This window comes from Petromyzon marinus, chromosome 7, assembly GCF_048934315.1.
Source record: "Petromyzon marinus isolate PM22_M1 ecotype Great Lakes invasive population chromosome 7, UKy_Petmar_22M1.pri1.0, whole genome shotgun sequence".
Lineage (NCBI taxonomy): Eukaryota > Metazoa > Chordata > Hyperoartia > Petromyzontiformes > Petromyzontidae > Petromyzon > Petromyzon marinus.
In genome coordinates this window covers 2,541,072-2,557,919 of record NC_133673.1, presented here as the reverse complement: position 1 = coordinate 2,557,919, position 16,848 = coordinate 2,541,072, and the positions used below count along the sequence as shown (strand labels likewise).

The 16,848-nt window shown below is 44.6% G+C and overlaps 1 protein-coding gene across 13 annotated transcripts in view; it reads left to right on the top strand.

Annotated features, from left to right (window-relative positions):
- LOC116939852 (adhesion G protein-coupled receptor B1-like) overlaps window positions 1–13,363 on the top strand; it is a 218,573-nt gene extending 205,210 nt beyond the window's left edge. For 12 of the 13 annotated variants that reach the window (XM_032948762.2, XM_076065261.1, XM_076065256.1 and 9 more), the window contains 4 exons: window positions 3,395–3,828; window positions 6,793–6,828; window positions 6,955–7,059; window positions 12,097–13,363. In XM_032948762.2, the coding sequence (XP_032804653.2) occupies window positions 3,395–3,828; window positions 6,793–6,828; window positions 6,955–7,059; window positions 12,097–12,105 (584 nt within the window). In that variant the 3' untranslated portion in view covers window positions 12,106–13,363. The remainder of the gene's footprint in view (window positions 1–3,394; window positions 3,829–6,792; window positions 6,829–6,954; window positions 7,060–12,096) is intronic. The other variant, XM_076065259.1, reaches the window with a different exon arrangement.
- Window positions 13,364–16,848: the final 3,485 nt, after the last annotated feature.

Sequence of the window (16,848 nt, the reverse complement as noted above, 5' to 3'; positions counted from 1 at the left end):
GTGCACTGTCAAATTCATCATCTCGAAGAAGTTCACACATCTGAGGACCAACAAAGACACCTTCCTTTATCTTAGCTTTACTTGTGCAGAAGTTATCTGCTTTGTTCGCACAAGTAAGAGGCATCTCTGTTCACTTTGGCTAAACAGAAATGTGTCCCTTTGCAGAATCAAACACTGACACATAAGAGAGCACGACACTTCTTTCTCGAGCTGATATAAGGACATTTGTTCAGCAGAGGGATGTAAGCCTAGTAACGATTGCATCATCAATGACTTCTAGGAATAACATGATGCAATTCATATAATGTATGATGCAATACCAGGTTCAGATTGCATCATTCATTGTTTTGCCCAAAAAGCAAGTACTGTCCAAACCCAGTCATAGATGTATTAATAGATCTAGTCAAAGATGTATATTTAGTCATTTCTGGTTTAAATTGAGATTCTTTCCATTTATAACTCACTTATCCTCCGCCATTCCCAAGTCAAGGGTCGTATATACTGACCCAGTAGCATTTCTTGAAGACTAGAGCCAATCAACAATTTTAAGCATCGTTTTCATTCTCAGTGACCGAGAATAAGTAAAGTTGGACTACATTTATTGCGGAAGCATTTTGGCTGTAGAGCAGTGTAATCTTGCTGAGCTGACTTGTGCTTAAGGAAATTTATTATTATTGATTTGAATACAATCCTTAAGTTTGTTGATGAGAATCCAGTCACTTTCAACTCAAAGGAAACCAAATTAATGTTTATGTCACTGAAGGTTATCAAAATCACATTTCCTCCGGTCGTGTTTAACGATATAAATCGTATGTTTCATTAATTCATCAGTCTGCTTGGCACGGCCATTTAGTCAGACTTGCTATGTACATATATATGTTGAACTTCTTTCGTACCTTACATAGCCAACTGTGCTCATCGGAGGTGCAGGGGAAAGGGCAACGTGCAATGGCTACTTAACAAACCTTGATGAAGGAGCATCGATAAAGCTTGGTTTTATCTTTTTCTTTTATGCCAAAGCTTTCTTCACCTCTGAGTCATGGCTGCTGTATGAAGCGCAAGTCTGTCAGGGTTTGGTACACGAGGCTATCCGTTGTGACCTCATGCACACCCCCGGCTCCGCAGGGTTAATCACCGTACTCACATCGCAGACAGCTCGCGAGCACCTCAACATTGCTCACAGGCGATAGTCCCCGATTTGCCGTCTCCAGTCGCGGTAATCGGGGAAACAACTCACGTGTCCAAAAACTTGACAGCCCTTGCTGGGATGGAGCTTCCTGCTCCTGCCTGACTCTGCTTGACAGAAAGTGAAACGGTTCAGCCTATCGATTCTCCCACACCCAACTGCTTCACTGCAGTCACTCTCTCACCAGAGTTCAGGGCTCTTCCGTATCCCTCTTTTATTACCGCACCACAGGCAATGTCAGTGTCCTTGTGAATGCTGTCATTCCTCTGCCATTCCCAAGGACTCATTCTACGAGATTGACTTCCCTCTCATCCACATTGTGTTCAATAATCCTTCTGTGGGATGTGGCATTTCTCTTATTTTTTCCTAATAGGTGACTTTGGTTACTCCATCTCATTGTCTACTTTTTTGAAGGTCCGATGACATTTCCCACTAATAATGAACAAAAACCCCATCGTAATTATTATCTGCTGTACAATTATCAGTGCTCTTATTGGGATGCCGGTTTGCATTACGGTATTGTCATTTTGAGTGTGATTTACAAAGATTAATGTGACCATTAAATGTAGATTGAGATGAGTATTGAAATTAATGTGGCACTCTAAATCGATAAAGAGGTGTATGGCAACTTTGTGACAGCGCTGGTTGGTGGATGCTGGAGAGATTATTATTCGCATGGTATTTAATGATATTCAAAACAATTATGCAAACTCACTACAAAATCAGGAATAGCATTTTGAAGTGAAGTTATTTTGTTAAGTCTCCCTGTGACATTATGGCCGCAATTTGGTTGGCTTATACAGCAGAAATACAATAATCTCCGGCGATAAGGGGGGACCATATGTTATGTAAAATGAATTGCGCCAACGCGGCATTGAAAGGGATTAATCTGCGAAGATGTTACTGCTTACAGGGGAAGTGTAACTCTTGACTACGCGATTATATTTTACAATAAATTAACATATTACTCAAATCTGGCAGATGGGTCTATGTTAAAGGATTTTTTTTATATCCAAGTAAAATAAAAAAAATACTGAATTATCTTCTACTGAACAAATCAAGCACAGCTAGTCTGTGTAAATACAAAAAAATAAAATAAAAATATTACCTCCGTGTTTCCCTGCAGTTCTACCCCTGCGGCTTCACGTGAGCCCTCTGCCCACTGCTCTGGGTCGCTGTTTGCGGTCCAAGAAGCGCCAACAAATCCGATTATAGGGTCGTTAAATTATTGTATTTCTGCTGCATTATTGCTGTCATACCTTTATTTAATTTGTGTTCGTCGATGTATTTAAACACGATATCAGTGTGTGGTTGTATGCTTGCGTTTTGTGTGCATTCGTCAAAATGGAAGGGGATATAAAGCAAACGGTAGATAAAGTTCCCGTGGCTTTAATGTCGAGCAACTCGAAAATAACTCAAAAGACGGACGTTCTTGAGAAGAGTTTCAAGCTATATTAATAGTAAATGTGCAGCTTTAGGTGGCAGGGTGTCACAGTGGTAACACTTGTGCCTCACAGCAAGGGTTCATGTGTGTGTGTGTGGAGTCTGTTAGTTCCTCCCCTGTTGTGCATGGATTTCATCCAGGTTCTCCGGTTTCCTCCCATCGATAAAATATACAATGGCATTGGTGTCAGCCAAATATCATAACACAGGATCCCCCTGAAAATGAGTCTTCAGACTCGGTGAGGATATCTTGGGTGAATAAGTGATCATTATGATTGTATACATTTGCTTGCTAATTGGTGAAAGAGCCTCCACAAGAGGGTATTTTTTATTACTCTTCCTTGCTAGCCAGATATCTTGTAAGATGTTTGGGAGTTACCACACTTTGCCCCACAGCATGCGCCCTGCGGACTCATTGAGGTGTGTACCCATTTATATTGCTGAGTGGATAGAGGTGGAGGGGGGAAGAAAAAAAAATCTCAATTGAATTGGCAATTAAGCAGACATTTAAATCACTATCATATCGAAACAACTGAAACATTGTTTCAGCAGCTGCTCCAGGAGATCGAACCCAGCGTCCTCTGGATTGGAAGTCCGTCGTGATAAAAATGACACCGTAGCAGCATTCTTCACCTGTGATGGTAAATCGTTTTGATGAATGTAAACATTTCACGGGCAGACGAAATGTTCGGCCCATCTCTTCATGGAGAATGTCACATCGCGGCATTTTGTTTTTGTGCGTGTGCGTATGTGCGCGTTTACTAGTTTCTGGAACTCTGTCCCGGGCTGAAAAAAACCGAGAAAAGGCGCACCATTCCAAACAGGCGAGCCTGCCTGAGAGCGCGCTCACGGTGATATCGGGCAAGGAGACCGCGGTGTACCCAGCTGCCTCCAAGAAGAACAGGCAGAGGCGGCATCGGGAAGGCACCGGCTCCGCTCGCAGCATCTGGCGTCACATCCACAGGTATCCAGCGGACAAGGACGTGTCGTCAGGGGGAGAGGTGCAACTTTCCCAGATGCCCACGGCAGATCCACAGTGCGGCGGCAGCAGCGGCGGCGGCGGCGGCGGCGGCGGCGCGACTTTCATGCAGCAGCATTTGCAGCCTGGCCAGCAACACACGTCCACCTCGCCCATGGATCGATCCACGCACCAGCAAATGCTGACCGTCGAGGCGGAATCCATCGCTCACTCGCCAGATGTGAGTGATCGTTTGCATTCTCACGTTCTTTCTCTCCCAATCTTCCGTGAACCTCACGCGTTGAATCGCACGCCCATGTTGAGGACTCGCTCGACTCGACCGACTGTCGTCTCATGCTGCACACTGCTTGACTTTCTAATTCCCCCCCCCCCGTCGTCTCTTTTCCCAAGCTCTTATAACGTTGCCAAGTGCAAGAAACGTGTGTTAACCCCTTACCTGTTGCGGCCTTTGACAGTGCTGTTTGTTGCTTGATTGTCTGTGCCTTTGGGCCTGTGCTCAGCGACTATGCGAATTTAGTTTTAGGTTTCATTCAGTGTTTTTTTTTATATTGAATAATACACACCCACTGCACCAATGCCATTGCAGACCAGATTTAACCTGCATCAACATTGTAAATAATGCAGTCCAAACTAGAAATAAGTCACTTAAAAATACATTGCATCCACATATCTAATGCACATTCATTTCTCTCATGAAGCATTAGCTTGCGGCAGACTTTACCTCAAAGGCCCTTCTGCTGCTCACTAATTGCACAGATTGAAAAAGAAAACATTGCTTTCATAATACCAAACAAACCTGCTTATTGTGCAGGAATTCCTAATAATTTAATTCCCTGCTGTTGCTGATATGTTTTTTTTTTCTAGTGTAGCATTGCGCACTTTTAGTCTTGGGAAAGGAGGCGGTTTAGCAAATTTAATTTGAAATTAAATTTTTACAAAATATTTTAATTGCCACCTTTCATACGTGCACTTTGAGTTGTTTAATACATACAGTGAGGGAAACAAGTATTTGATCCCCTGCTGATTTTGTACGTTTGCCCACTGACAAAGAAATTATCAGTCTATAATTTTAATGGTAGGTTTATTTGAAAAGTGAGAGACAGAATAACAACAACAAAATCCAGAAAAATGCATGTCAAAAATGTTATAAATTGATTTGCATTTTAATGAGGGAAATAAGTATTTGACCCCTCTGCAAAACATGACTTAGTACTTGGTGGCAAAACCCTTGTTGGCAATCACAGAGGTCAGACGTTTCTTGTAGTTGGCCACCAGTTTTGCATACATCTCAGGAGGAATTTTGTCCCACTCCTCTTTGCAGATCTTCTCCAAGTCATTAAGGTTGCGAGGCTGACGTTTGGCAACTCGAACCTTCAGCTCCCTCCACGGATTTTCTATGGAATTAAGGTCTGGAGACTGGCTAGGCCACTCCAGGACCTGAATGTGCTTCTTCTTGAGCCACTCCTTTGTTGCCTTGGCCGTGTGTTTTGGGTCATTGTCATGCTGGAATACCCATCCACGATCCATTTTCAATGCTCTAGCTGAGGGAAGGAGGTTCTTTGACCCCCTCTCAATCAGAAAGATTTCTGGCTCCCAGGTGTCTTTTATACAGGCAACTAGCTGAGATTAGGAGCACACTCTTAAAGGGAGTGCTCCTAATCTCAGCTTGTTACCTGTATAAAAGGCACCTGTCCACAGAAGCAATCAATCAGATTCCAAACTCTCCACCATGGCCAAGACCAAAGAGCTCTCCAAGGATGTCAGGGACAAGATTGTAGACCTACACAAGGCTGGAATGGGCTACAAGACCATTGCCAAGCAGCTTGGTGAGAAGGTGACAACAGTTGGTTCGATTATTCGCAAATGGAAGAAACACAAAAGAACTGTTAATCTCCCTCGGCCTGGGGCTTCATGCAAGATCTCACCTCGTGGAGTTGCAATGATCATGAGAACGGTGAGGAATCAGCCCAGAACTACACAGGAGGATCTTGTCAATGATCTCAAGGCAGCTGGGACCATAGTCACCAAGAAAACAATTGGTAACACACTACGCCGTGAAGAACTGAAATCCTGCAGTGCCCGCAAGGTCCCCCTGCTCAAGAAAGCACATATACATTCCCGTCTGAAGTTTGCCAATGAACATCTGAATGATTCAGAGGACAACTGGGTGAAAATGTTGTGGTCAGATGAGACCAAAATGGAGCTCTTTGGCATCAACTCAACTCGCCGTGTTTGGAGGAGTAGAAATGCTGCCTATGACCCCAAGAACACCATCCCCACCGTCAAACATGGAGGTGGAAACATTATGCTTTGGGGGTGTTTTTCTGCTCAGGGGACAGGACAACTTCACCGCATCAAAGGGACGATGGACGGAGCCATGTACTGTCAAATCTTGGGTGAGAACCTCCTTCCCTCAGCCAGGGCATTGAAAATGGGTCGTGGATGGGTATTCCAGCATGACAATGACCCAAAACACACGGCCAAGGCAACAAAGGAGTGGTTCAAGAAGAAGCACATTAAGGTCCTGGAGTGGCCTAGCCAGTCTCCAGACCTTAATCCCATAGAAAATAATGTGGAGGGAGCTGAAGGTTCGAGTTGCCAAACGTCAGCCTCGAAACCTTAATGACTTGGAGAAGATCTGCAAAGAGGAGTGGGACAACATCCCTCCTGAGATGTGTGCAAACCTGGTGGCCAAGTACAATAAACGTCTGACCTCTGTGATTGCCACAAGGGTTTTGCCACCAAGTACCAAGTCATGTTTTGCAGAGGGGTCAAATACTTATTTCCCTCATTAAAATGCAAATCAATGTATAACATTTTTGACATGCGTTTTTCTGGATTTTGTTGTTGTTATTCTGTCTCTCACTGTTCAAATAAACCTACCATTAAAATTGTAGACTGATCATTTATTTGTCAGTGGGCAAACGTACAAAATCAGCAGGGGATCAAATACCTTTTTCCCTCACTGTATACAGTATCCCTAAACACTTATTGGTTGATAACAGGGCTGTAAAACCTTTAAAATGCATAGTAATTGAAATGGCTTGAAGCTAATTATAATTAAAACGGCACTTCAATGTGCAGTTGTGAAACTACGGAAGATATAATATGATATTGGATAATCACAGCCTTAACTCGTTTGTGCCAATTTTTTTCGTCTTTTATATTGTCTTTTCTTCTCTAGAGACAAAAAAGTAAATATTCTGAAATCGACATTCAGGTAAGCCAAATATTAACCATTTTGACGGCGGTTTTCCCGAATTGTGTGACATAAACGATTTCTACGTTGTGTATATATTTGTAATCCTCCGTTGTCGTTCTTGTTGTTTCTGCTGCTGCTGCACAGAGGATCATGCACACACGCCAACGACACAGCGAGATGTTCCAGGAGATGAATCAAAAATTCCAGTCCCTGGAGAGGAAACGCAAGAATCCTGACGACAGCATTGACGTAAGAACAAGACACACGTGCGAAGTTTGTTGGATTGATATTTTCTCACCTTCCCCCCCCCCCCCCCCGCTGTATTTCAATTGGGCTATTGACACCACCCCACAACGCGGAAATCTCACGGAGCAATTGTGCCCCTCACGTCGTTGAATGGCTGCGGAACATTTTTTTTCCACGCAACTACAACCAAAGAATATTTCCAGCAGCTTTGTTATTGCTTCACACAGGATAGGTCGCACTTTGCCGCATGCTCTGCTGTACGATTGTAGCGTAACGGTCAAACTGATGTGTTCGAGTCTTAGAGCAGGAATGTATGCACAATTAAGTGTGAAACAAGTATCATGCAATGGTTATTTTTGCGCAGCCATTGGTGATGAAGATGTTGAGACCATCAAATCGCTAGACCTGAGAACTCGGCTTACTCACAAGTTGCTGCCAGATCGACAAAATTGTTGTCCTTCATTTGCTAAGTGCTGTTATTTCTAATGCAGAGCTTGTCTACAAACTGGCTGTTGTGATTGGAGCGGGAGCACACATTTCTCTTTTGGCTCCATGTTTTATCACGGAATTTGTGCTTAAATTTATCAGGCTCAATCATGGTTTTTCATAGTTTATATCTGGTGCTGCTGTGAGTTAAATATTACTGTTGTACATTTTGTTTAGGACACGGTTCCATATTACATTTTTGGCCTAATTATTTCGAGTGGGCCAACTCACAGTGACTTCATGGGCCACAATTTTGAAAAAACGATAACTGCTCATTGTGCAATGTGGATTGAATTGTTAATAGTAGCGGTATATAATTGGAAGTCAAATGCAAACAATATAGCTTGACCACTTCATTTATTCAACTTCATAAAAAGAATTACTCACCGATACAATATATTCTGGGGTGTGTGTATGCTGTTAATGTGACCATGTAGCAATGTATTGTAATAATTTGAAACATTAAAGTTAAATGTAATAACACTCCTCTTATCTATAATGAGGGTGGATGGGATGAGGTGACAGATAAGTTAATTTTAAAATATAACGAGCGTGCCCTTGGATCACGTAAAATGATCTAAGGATCGCGTTAAGCTAGCTGCAGTCTCTCTAGGTTACTCCGTTTTGCATTGTGCGCATGTTGTAGTAAAAGGCATCGCGATTTGGGTGTGACAGAATATATTTTTTTTCCTTGGCCTGCTGTAGGCTGCATGTGAGGAGTTGCCTTACATTTACACATGTTCCCTAACTCTACTCATCTTCCCTCGCTATTCAACGTCTTAAAACGTGATCCTAATGAAATGATGCTTAACATATCCCGGTGCATTGTTTTGACTCCCCTAATAGTGTGTCAGTGATGAGAGTGTACCGCCACCGGTCCAGGCTTGTATGTCCCAAGATCTCGTTAGAAATAGAAATTTGTGCTAAACGCACCTCCGATACGCAGTGGCTTTTCGTCCCGCCGTGGACATTGAATGCGTCTTCACCTCATGCTGGCAGTGGTCTTTGCCTCTGGAGATTGTCGGGCAGAGCATTTCACACAACGTGCAACTGGGCCCGCAATCTGGAACGTGCGTTCGGCGTACGGTGTTATTGTTGCTGTAAGGTTCCCCGTCAGGCCACATTTAAATTTTGATGAGTCGTGACATTTAAATATTGCCCCGTCACCCTCATGGACACACATGAAGAGGATGAGGTGAGTGACCCTTCAGTGCCAGATACTATTGCTCCGGTAACAGTGTTTGTTTAATGTGTGCCAGCCGAGAGAAACAGATTAAAGGTCAGTGGGTAATTGCTTTGCTCCGCAAAGCCAGGAAGTTGAGTAATTAATTGTCTCCTCTAGCTTATCTCTGGAGAGAGGAGGCGAGAAAACTGTAGTCGACAATTAAAATGAAAGTGGCCAATCAAGTTCAGTCGCATTTGTTATTTATGTGGCCGGGTGGCTCAGCGGTAGCGTGAGCGGTTCGCAATTGGAAGATGCTAGTTCAAATTCTGGTTGGTGGGTCACTCAGCCATCTCTCTCTGGGGTCGATAAAATAGTTGCCACTTTGTGAGAAAGTCAACAGTGGTCGTCCTATGCGTAGACTTGTCTCTGGCCACAGACAGTTCTTTCAGGAACTGCTGATGATGTCCGTGCATGTGTAGTGGTCGACTTCACGCGGACAACTTTATTGTTTTCTCCGACACCACTTTTATTACAACTCTTCACATGACGTCTGTGACTTCGTCATTCCGCCTAGCCGCAGCTCGCTCGCCGTGCTCCGCCCGTCTCGCTCACTCCGCTTCCTCCCCCATCCCTCACTGTCACTCTGCGTCGTCTCTGTCTCTCTCCGTCACTCGCTGTCTCTGTCTCTCTCCGTCACTCGCTGTCTCTGTCTCTCTTAGTCACTCGCTGTCTCTGTCTCTCTCCGTCACTCGCTGTCTCTGTCTCTCTCTCCGTCACTCGCTGTCTCTGTCTCTCTCTCCGTCACTCGCTGTCTCTGTCTCTCTCTCCGTCGCTCGCTGTCTCTGTCTCTCTCTCCGTCACTCACTGTCTCTGTCTTTCTCCGTCGCTCGCTGTCTCTGTCTCTCTCTCCGTCACTCGCTGTCTCTGTCTCTCTCCGTCACTCGCTGTCTCTGTCTCTCTCCGTCACTCGCTGTCTCTGTCTCTCTCTCCGTCACTCGCTGTCTCTGTCTCTCTCCGTCGCTCGCTGTCTCTGTCTCTCTCTCCGTCACTCGCTGTCTCTGTCTCTCTCCGTCACTCGCTGTCTCTGTCTCTCTCTCCGTCACTCGCTGTCTCTGTCTCTCTCCGTCGCTCGCTGTCTCTGTCTCTCTCCGTCACTCGCTGTCTCTGTCTCTCTCCGTCACTCGCTGTCTCTGTCTCTCTCTTAGTCACTCGCTGTCTCTGTCTCTCTCCGTCGCTCGCTGTCTCTGTCTCTCTCCGTCGCTCGCTGTCTCTGTCTCTCTCCGTCACTCGCTGTCTCTGTCTCTCTCCGTCACTCGCTGTCTCTGTCTCTCTCTCCGTCACTCACTGTCTCTGTCTCTCTCCGTCACTCGCTGTCTCTGTCTCTCTCTCCGTCACTCGCTGTCTCTGTCTCTCTCCGTCACTCGCTGTCTCTGTCTCTCTCTCCGTCACTCGCTGTCTCTGTCTCTCTCCGTCACTCGCTGTCTCTGTCTCTCTCTCCGTCACTCGCTGTCTCTGTCTCTCTCCGTCACTCGCTGTCTCTGTCTCTCTCCGTCACTCGCTGTCTCTGTCTCTCTCCGTCACTCGCTGTCTCTGTCTCTCTCCGTCACTCGCTGTCTCTGTCTCTCTCCGTCGCTCGCTGTCTCTGTCTCTCTCCGTCGCTCGCTGTCTCTGTCTCTCTCCGTCACTCGCTGTCTCTGTCTCTCTCCGTCACTCGCTGTCTCTGTCTCTCTCCGTCGCTCGCTGTCTCTGTCTCTCTCTCCGTCACTCGCTGTCTCTGTCTCTCTCCGTCACTCGCTGTCTCTGTCTCTCTCTCCGTCACTCGCTGTCTCTGTCTCTCTCCGTCACTCGCTGTCTCTGTCTCTCTCCGTCACTCGCTGTCTCTGTCTCTCTCTCCGTCACTCGCTGTCTCTGTCTCTCTCCGTCACTCGCTGTCTCTGTCTCTCTCCGTCACTCGCTGTCTCTGTCTCTCTCCGTCACTCGCTGTCTCTGTCTCTCTCCGTCGCTCGCTGTCTCTGTCTCTCTCCGTCACTCGCTGTCTCTGTCTTTCTCCGTCGCTCGCTGTCTCTGTCTCTCTCTCCGTCACTCGCTGTCTCTGTCTCTCTCCGTCACTCGCTGTCTCTGTCTCTCTCCGTCACTCGCTGTCTCTGTCTTTCTCCGTCGCTCGCTGTCTCTGTCTCTCTCTCCGTCACTCGCTGTCTCTGTCTCTCTCTTAGTCACTCGCTGTCTCTGTCTCTCTTAGTCACTCGCTGTCTCTGTCTCTCTCCGTCGCTCGCTGTCTCTGTCTCTCTCCGTCACTCGCTGTCTCTGTCTCTCTCTCCGTCACTCGCTGTCTCTGTCTTTCTCCGTCGCTCGCTGTCTCTGTCTCTCTCTCCGTCACTCGCTGTCTCTGTCTCTCTCTTAGTCACTCGCTGTCTCTGTCTCTCTTAGTCACTCGCTGTCTCTGTCTCTCTCCGTCGCTCGCTGTCTCTGTCTCTCTCCGTCACTCGCTGTCTCACGCTGTATCTCTGTCTCTCTCTCGCTGTCTCTGTATCTCGCTCTGTCTCTGTCCCACGCTGTCTCTCTGCTTGTCTCTACTTGTCTCTACTTGTCACCACTTGTCTCTGCTTGTCTCTACTCTACTGCTAGCCTGTTCTGTCTCCTATATCTTTTCTCCGGTTCTCCCCGACTTGCTTCGTTCCAGTCCCAGCAACAACTCCCCTCGTTCTCCCCGTCTCCCGAATATATCCCCGTTCTCATTAACAACCAATTAATTAGGCCGTGTGCCCCCGCACCTGTTACTGGCCCCCCTCTATCACCAGACATTCCAGCGCCACTCCGCCCTTGACTATAATCCCGGCCGATCACTGCCGTACATCGCTCACCAACAATGTGCCCGTCATTGCTTCACAGCTCCCCGCTGCCGCACCTGGCCGGCCCGACGTGACCCCACCGTCCATAGGCAGTCCTTTCAGGAACTGCTGATGATGTCCGTGCATGCACAAAGATATTGTGCCCTTTAGAAATGTTTGTTGTCTTGTTAGAAGGTGATATCATGATATGAGCTACAGTACATCCTATTAACCTGCTGTCCACACGAATGAGAGTGCACTTGCCTCGCACACTGATGTAGATGCAAACTGAATCAAAATTTTACTTTGTAAATCTCAAAACTGGATAACTTTTATTTTTTGTTCCAAATTAAGTGAAAATATGAATTGAATCATGGCTGGCAGAACATCTTTGAACACAATCTCAGTGCTGTTGTCTCAATGCTTTGTTACCCTGGTCAGAATTACAGTTCACGTAATCGTGTTTCCCTTGACAATATAACTTCCTCTAATGAAATAACTCAATCATAATTGAAGTGGATTGTCGATTGATGCATTGTCGTGCTCTCTGTTCCATTGCAGGTCGTATAGCGCGAACCAAGTTGAACAAGTCATCGTTCGTGAAATGGCAAATGGATTCACTGTTTAAGAGGCACAAGGATATAAACGTTGAGTCACCATTGAACTGCAGACATTTACGCATCCTTTTATGTCCATCAAAAAAAAATAAACACTTCTTCTTCTGCACCGAGTTTTTGCTTGGGGGTATTGTGTGATCGCAAGAGAATGAGCATGGCAGCAATGAGAAGTAAGGTAGCAATGTTGACGAGGTTGTTCTACAATTCTCCCTTTTACAACGATGTATAAAGTAATGTATTATATGTTGATGGCCATTGCTTGAATAACAAGGCTTCATGTTGTACATGACACACTATAATGTAACCTCTGAACTACAAACTGGATTTCTTGGCTTTCAGAGACTAGATTCAAGAGGTGAGAAGAGAGGAAGCCACATTTGCACATTAAACACTCGCCTCTGCCCCATATATATACGATATGAATATGGAAAACACCAGCTGAAATTAACCAAGTTGGTCCCCGGTTCGGTATATATGTGAATGCTTTAGCTACGTTATATTTTGTTTTAAAAAATATAACTTGAGCATTGTGTCATTATTTTGGCTGAAAATAAAGGCAAAAGGGCTCCGTGTAGGTCATTGTCGAAGGTAGTGACACAGTTGTGTTTTACCTCGTATTTATTTGTGCGTTTTGGTTCCCTTATTCATTTCAAAATATGAATGTTACTATTGCTTTGCAGCTTTAGCTTTAGATGTCTTTTTTGTTGTTCAATCGAACACGAAGCTACATATTCACAAATGAGTTTAAACACATTTTTTACGAGAAATTCAATTTTCTTTGGGGGAGAAAAATACTAATTGATTAAAGCTGTGGTTTGCACGGGGCTCTTGGCTTGTCTGTGAATAGAGAGGAGTTTTATTTTTTTCTCGTTGCATGCTCAAGGAGTTGTGTTTTTGGACAATGATAAATCTCTAGTATGCTGTTGGGAGACTGTACACATCTCTACTTTGCTGTGTAATCTGTGGTCGTAGACATACATTTGCTTCATTTTAAGCGGAATGGTTTTTACTTTGTGCTGTAATTGCATTTTTGGGTTTTGTGTAGTTGGGCAATTAGTGAATCTCAATCGACTTCAAAAGAAAGCTATGCAATTTTAAGAGTTACTTTCAAATTATATTAAATTAACTGTATACTGCATTGTAATTACATCATTTTCCACTTAAAATGAAGTGAGAGATACAAATAAAATAAACTCAAATTTTTCATATAATTTTGTTGTCATGTTATTATAAACAAATTAATTTCACAGATGGATAATTGGGGGCCTTTTCAAATGGTATAATGGCTTTGCTATATTATTCGGTAAGGCTGTGCAAATGCACGACATGGAACATAAAGTTACAAAAAGATGCCTCGTTTTTACATTTAAGTTCGGTAACTTTTGCAGGCATAGCGCCAGATTACCCTCCTTAAAACGTGGGTGAAACATTGTTTTGGCAATTTGGCTCATTCTTGACAATGGTGACATCAACACAGTACTAAATAAATGATGGCTATTTGTTAGTTTTTTTAAGACCGCAATTTGGCCCCTAAAACTCACGCAGAGACCATAAATTTCTGCACAGCTGCTTTTTTATAAGTTCATGTAAAATGATCAAATATTTAGGCTGTACTAATATTCCAGAAAATTTATTTTTAAGTGGGTCCAGAGTAAGCAGGCTGCCTTTCAGCATGGATGCAATTTTCATCTGTAAAATACACACACAAATTTGCTTAGGGGTTTAAGGACACACATTTTCTAAATTGAAAACTCATTTCTTTAGAACTGCTTTTTGTGTTTTGTGTGTTGTCTTTCCCCCGCACCTCAAACGAGCACGGTTGGCTACGTACGGTGCGAAAGAAGTTCAACATACCTAATGAGCTGTTTCCCGCTTAGTCGGTGAATGTGTGAAAGTGGGTTAGGGTAGGCACGTTAATGCCTAGAGGAGTACTTGCTCGTTGAAGATCACAGGACAGACCCAACAGTTATGATTAAACACACGAGGGAGATTGCCAGGTCTCCTACTGTGCCTCTGCCAACCTCACCAAGCTTGCCCATTATTATCAGGATGACTCCCACCTCAAGTTGTTTCAAGGAAGCTGCTGCCAGCTGTCCAGTACAGTTGTGTCATTCCTGAGCCTTCTCCACAGAGACTTCTCTTGACACTACTGGAAGTAGTCCGTTCTAGGTCCTCAGCTCTAGGTCCTCCTGTATGACATCAGATGTCCTCCTCCCTAGCCTGTTTTGCCCACAGTGGCCTTGTCTGCTAGAGGAGCCTCCTCATAGAATATCATCCAGATGTCTGCTAACGGTGAACACCTCATAACTCAACATGGATGAGATAAACGGCAGGCGTGCCAGTATTAATTGTCTAGCTGGTGCAGGTGAGCCACATTTTGCCAGGACATCGGCGAGACAGCATGATCATGGCCAAACAACAAAAACATGGAGCAGGATGTGACTGAAAGTTGTCAAATGTGTAATTGCAGAGTTGCACCGTTGCTGATGATGATGATGCAGTCAGTCTGCTTTAGATTGAGACTTCCACATGGTAACGCCGCTCAGCCGAGGAAAGTCTTCCACGCTTCCGCCAACCGCCCCGTCACTCGTTTGATGGCATGGAGTGTTTAGCGATGGAGTACATGGATGTATTTGTTTTAGTAAGTGCTGATGTTAAGCCCTCTTCATGGAAGATTGATTGATTGGGGTGGGTTATTGCGTTAGCGTAATAGGTAAAAATCTCCAGGTCAACTTATCCCAAAATAACCGTTTTTATATACTGTATTGCTCTGATATTCTCCATATCTGCATTGTATGGAAATCCCTTTGATGCAATCAAGGTGTGTACTACCTCCGAACTCAGAGGAGGAATCCGCAAGCTACTTACAGAGAAGGGATAAAACCTCCACCCTTCCAGTTTCCTAAACCATCCCAAGGTGGCATGTGGATAAGGGCAGTTCCTGCTTCTCATTGAACTTTATCTGTAAACCTGACCCTGGGGGTCAGATTGGATCATCAGTCTTCCTCTTCATGATGATCAGATAGGATGATGGTAGTGGTTATTTTTTGTTGTATGTTGAACTACTTTCGCACCGTACATAGCCATCCGTGCTAATCAGAGGTGCGGGGGGAAGGATAACAAAAGGAAGGACAACTCTATGCAAGGTTTCCTTCGCTTTATGCGGTAGATGCATTCCAAAAAAAGGACACAGAGTAACCGGACGAGACGGCTGCCTGCTGAGTAGTACTTTCATATGATGTAATGAATCCCACGACAGAATAAATAATAAATTACGTACAATGTTCAGGCCCATTTACAGTGATAACCACTGCTCTCCACATGTGTAGTGACTGAATTAGAGACACTAAGAGTTGGAGGCACTCTGTTTATTAACACGCACCAACGGGTTAACACTTCCAAATAATCCGTCTATAGTCGACTATGGTTCCTAGTCAGGACAGTGGGTAGACTGCCTGATTGGCGACACCAAGATGGTGAAGACGGAGACGATGAGAAGAACGGCGAAAGACTCCAGCAGCAGCATGACGGGATCCCACTCCAAACGACAGCCCCGAGGTCCCCCCTCGGGGCCCCTCTTTTACTGTCAGCGTGGCCTGGCTCCGCCCCCGGCCACACCCTCTTTCTAGAACCTACTCGCAGGTTCCTGGTGTGTCCCTTCCGTGACCTTTCCCCTAGATCCCCCTCTGGTGTATCACGTGGCCTGCTGCTGTCAGGGCTGCTGCAAGCTGCAAATCACCTTCCCCGCCAGCATTAGCACTACGCTGCTACATAGATAATTCTATGTCACTACATCATAGACTGATACACTACACGCACCAAACAAAGATCCACCATATAGCCTTAACAGACTTTTGGGGCAAGTCCAATGGGAATGGAACTTGGGTATTCAGGTTCATCGCACAGTGTACTAACCACTGTGTCGCCACTCCACCCTTTCAGAACGCACAGTGACCAGTGTGGTAAAGTATGGTTAAGCAACCCCCGATAACCTCATGAAGAAGGGCCATTTCCCATAACCTCACCAATTATATATTTGCTTTTATCTTAAGGAATTACTGTTGAAGAGTGTGCTTGTGTTTTTGTTGTTGCATGTACTTGTGCACCACTGCTAACGCAGTTCTGTTCAGTTTATTTTGAAGTACCCCGTGAGGTAAGAGGCTTTTGTATTGGGTTTCATCAACAAAGAATGGGTTCCCATTCACAACAGGCTGCAAGAAAAATAAAAATAATGAAAGAAAATAGCAACATATCACATGATGTGGAGTATATTACAAAATGATCTTTTAAATATTTTACTATAGTGAGTACAGTATTATGATTAATGCAGCATCACCAAACAGTTTGTTCCAGTGGCTTGACAACAATGGCTCTATTGTAATAAATTAATTATAATTTCTTATGATCTGCATGTGTATTTAACCACGTGAGCTCCCATTTTGAGTCATCTTCACGCACATTGATATTCACTGCAGCGTACCTTTACGTACTTATTTAACCACGACAAAGCCAATTGAGCGTCATTTGAGTAATTAATTACTTTTGCTGTGTGAGAATTCATTGACAATTATGCATAATGTAGTACTTTAGCGTTGTGAAAGCCCAACGAGTAATTATTTCTTAATGCCTTTTATTTAACCATGACCGCCCATCCCAATGTATCGTGCTTCTAATAAGTGTAACCTCGTCGGGTAAG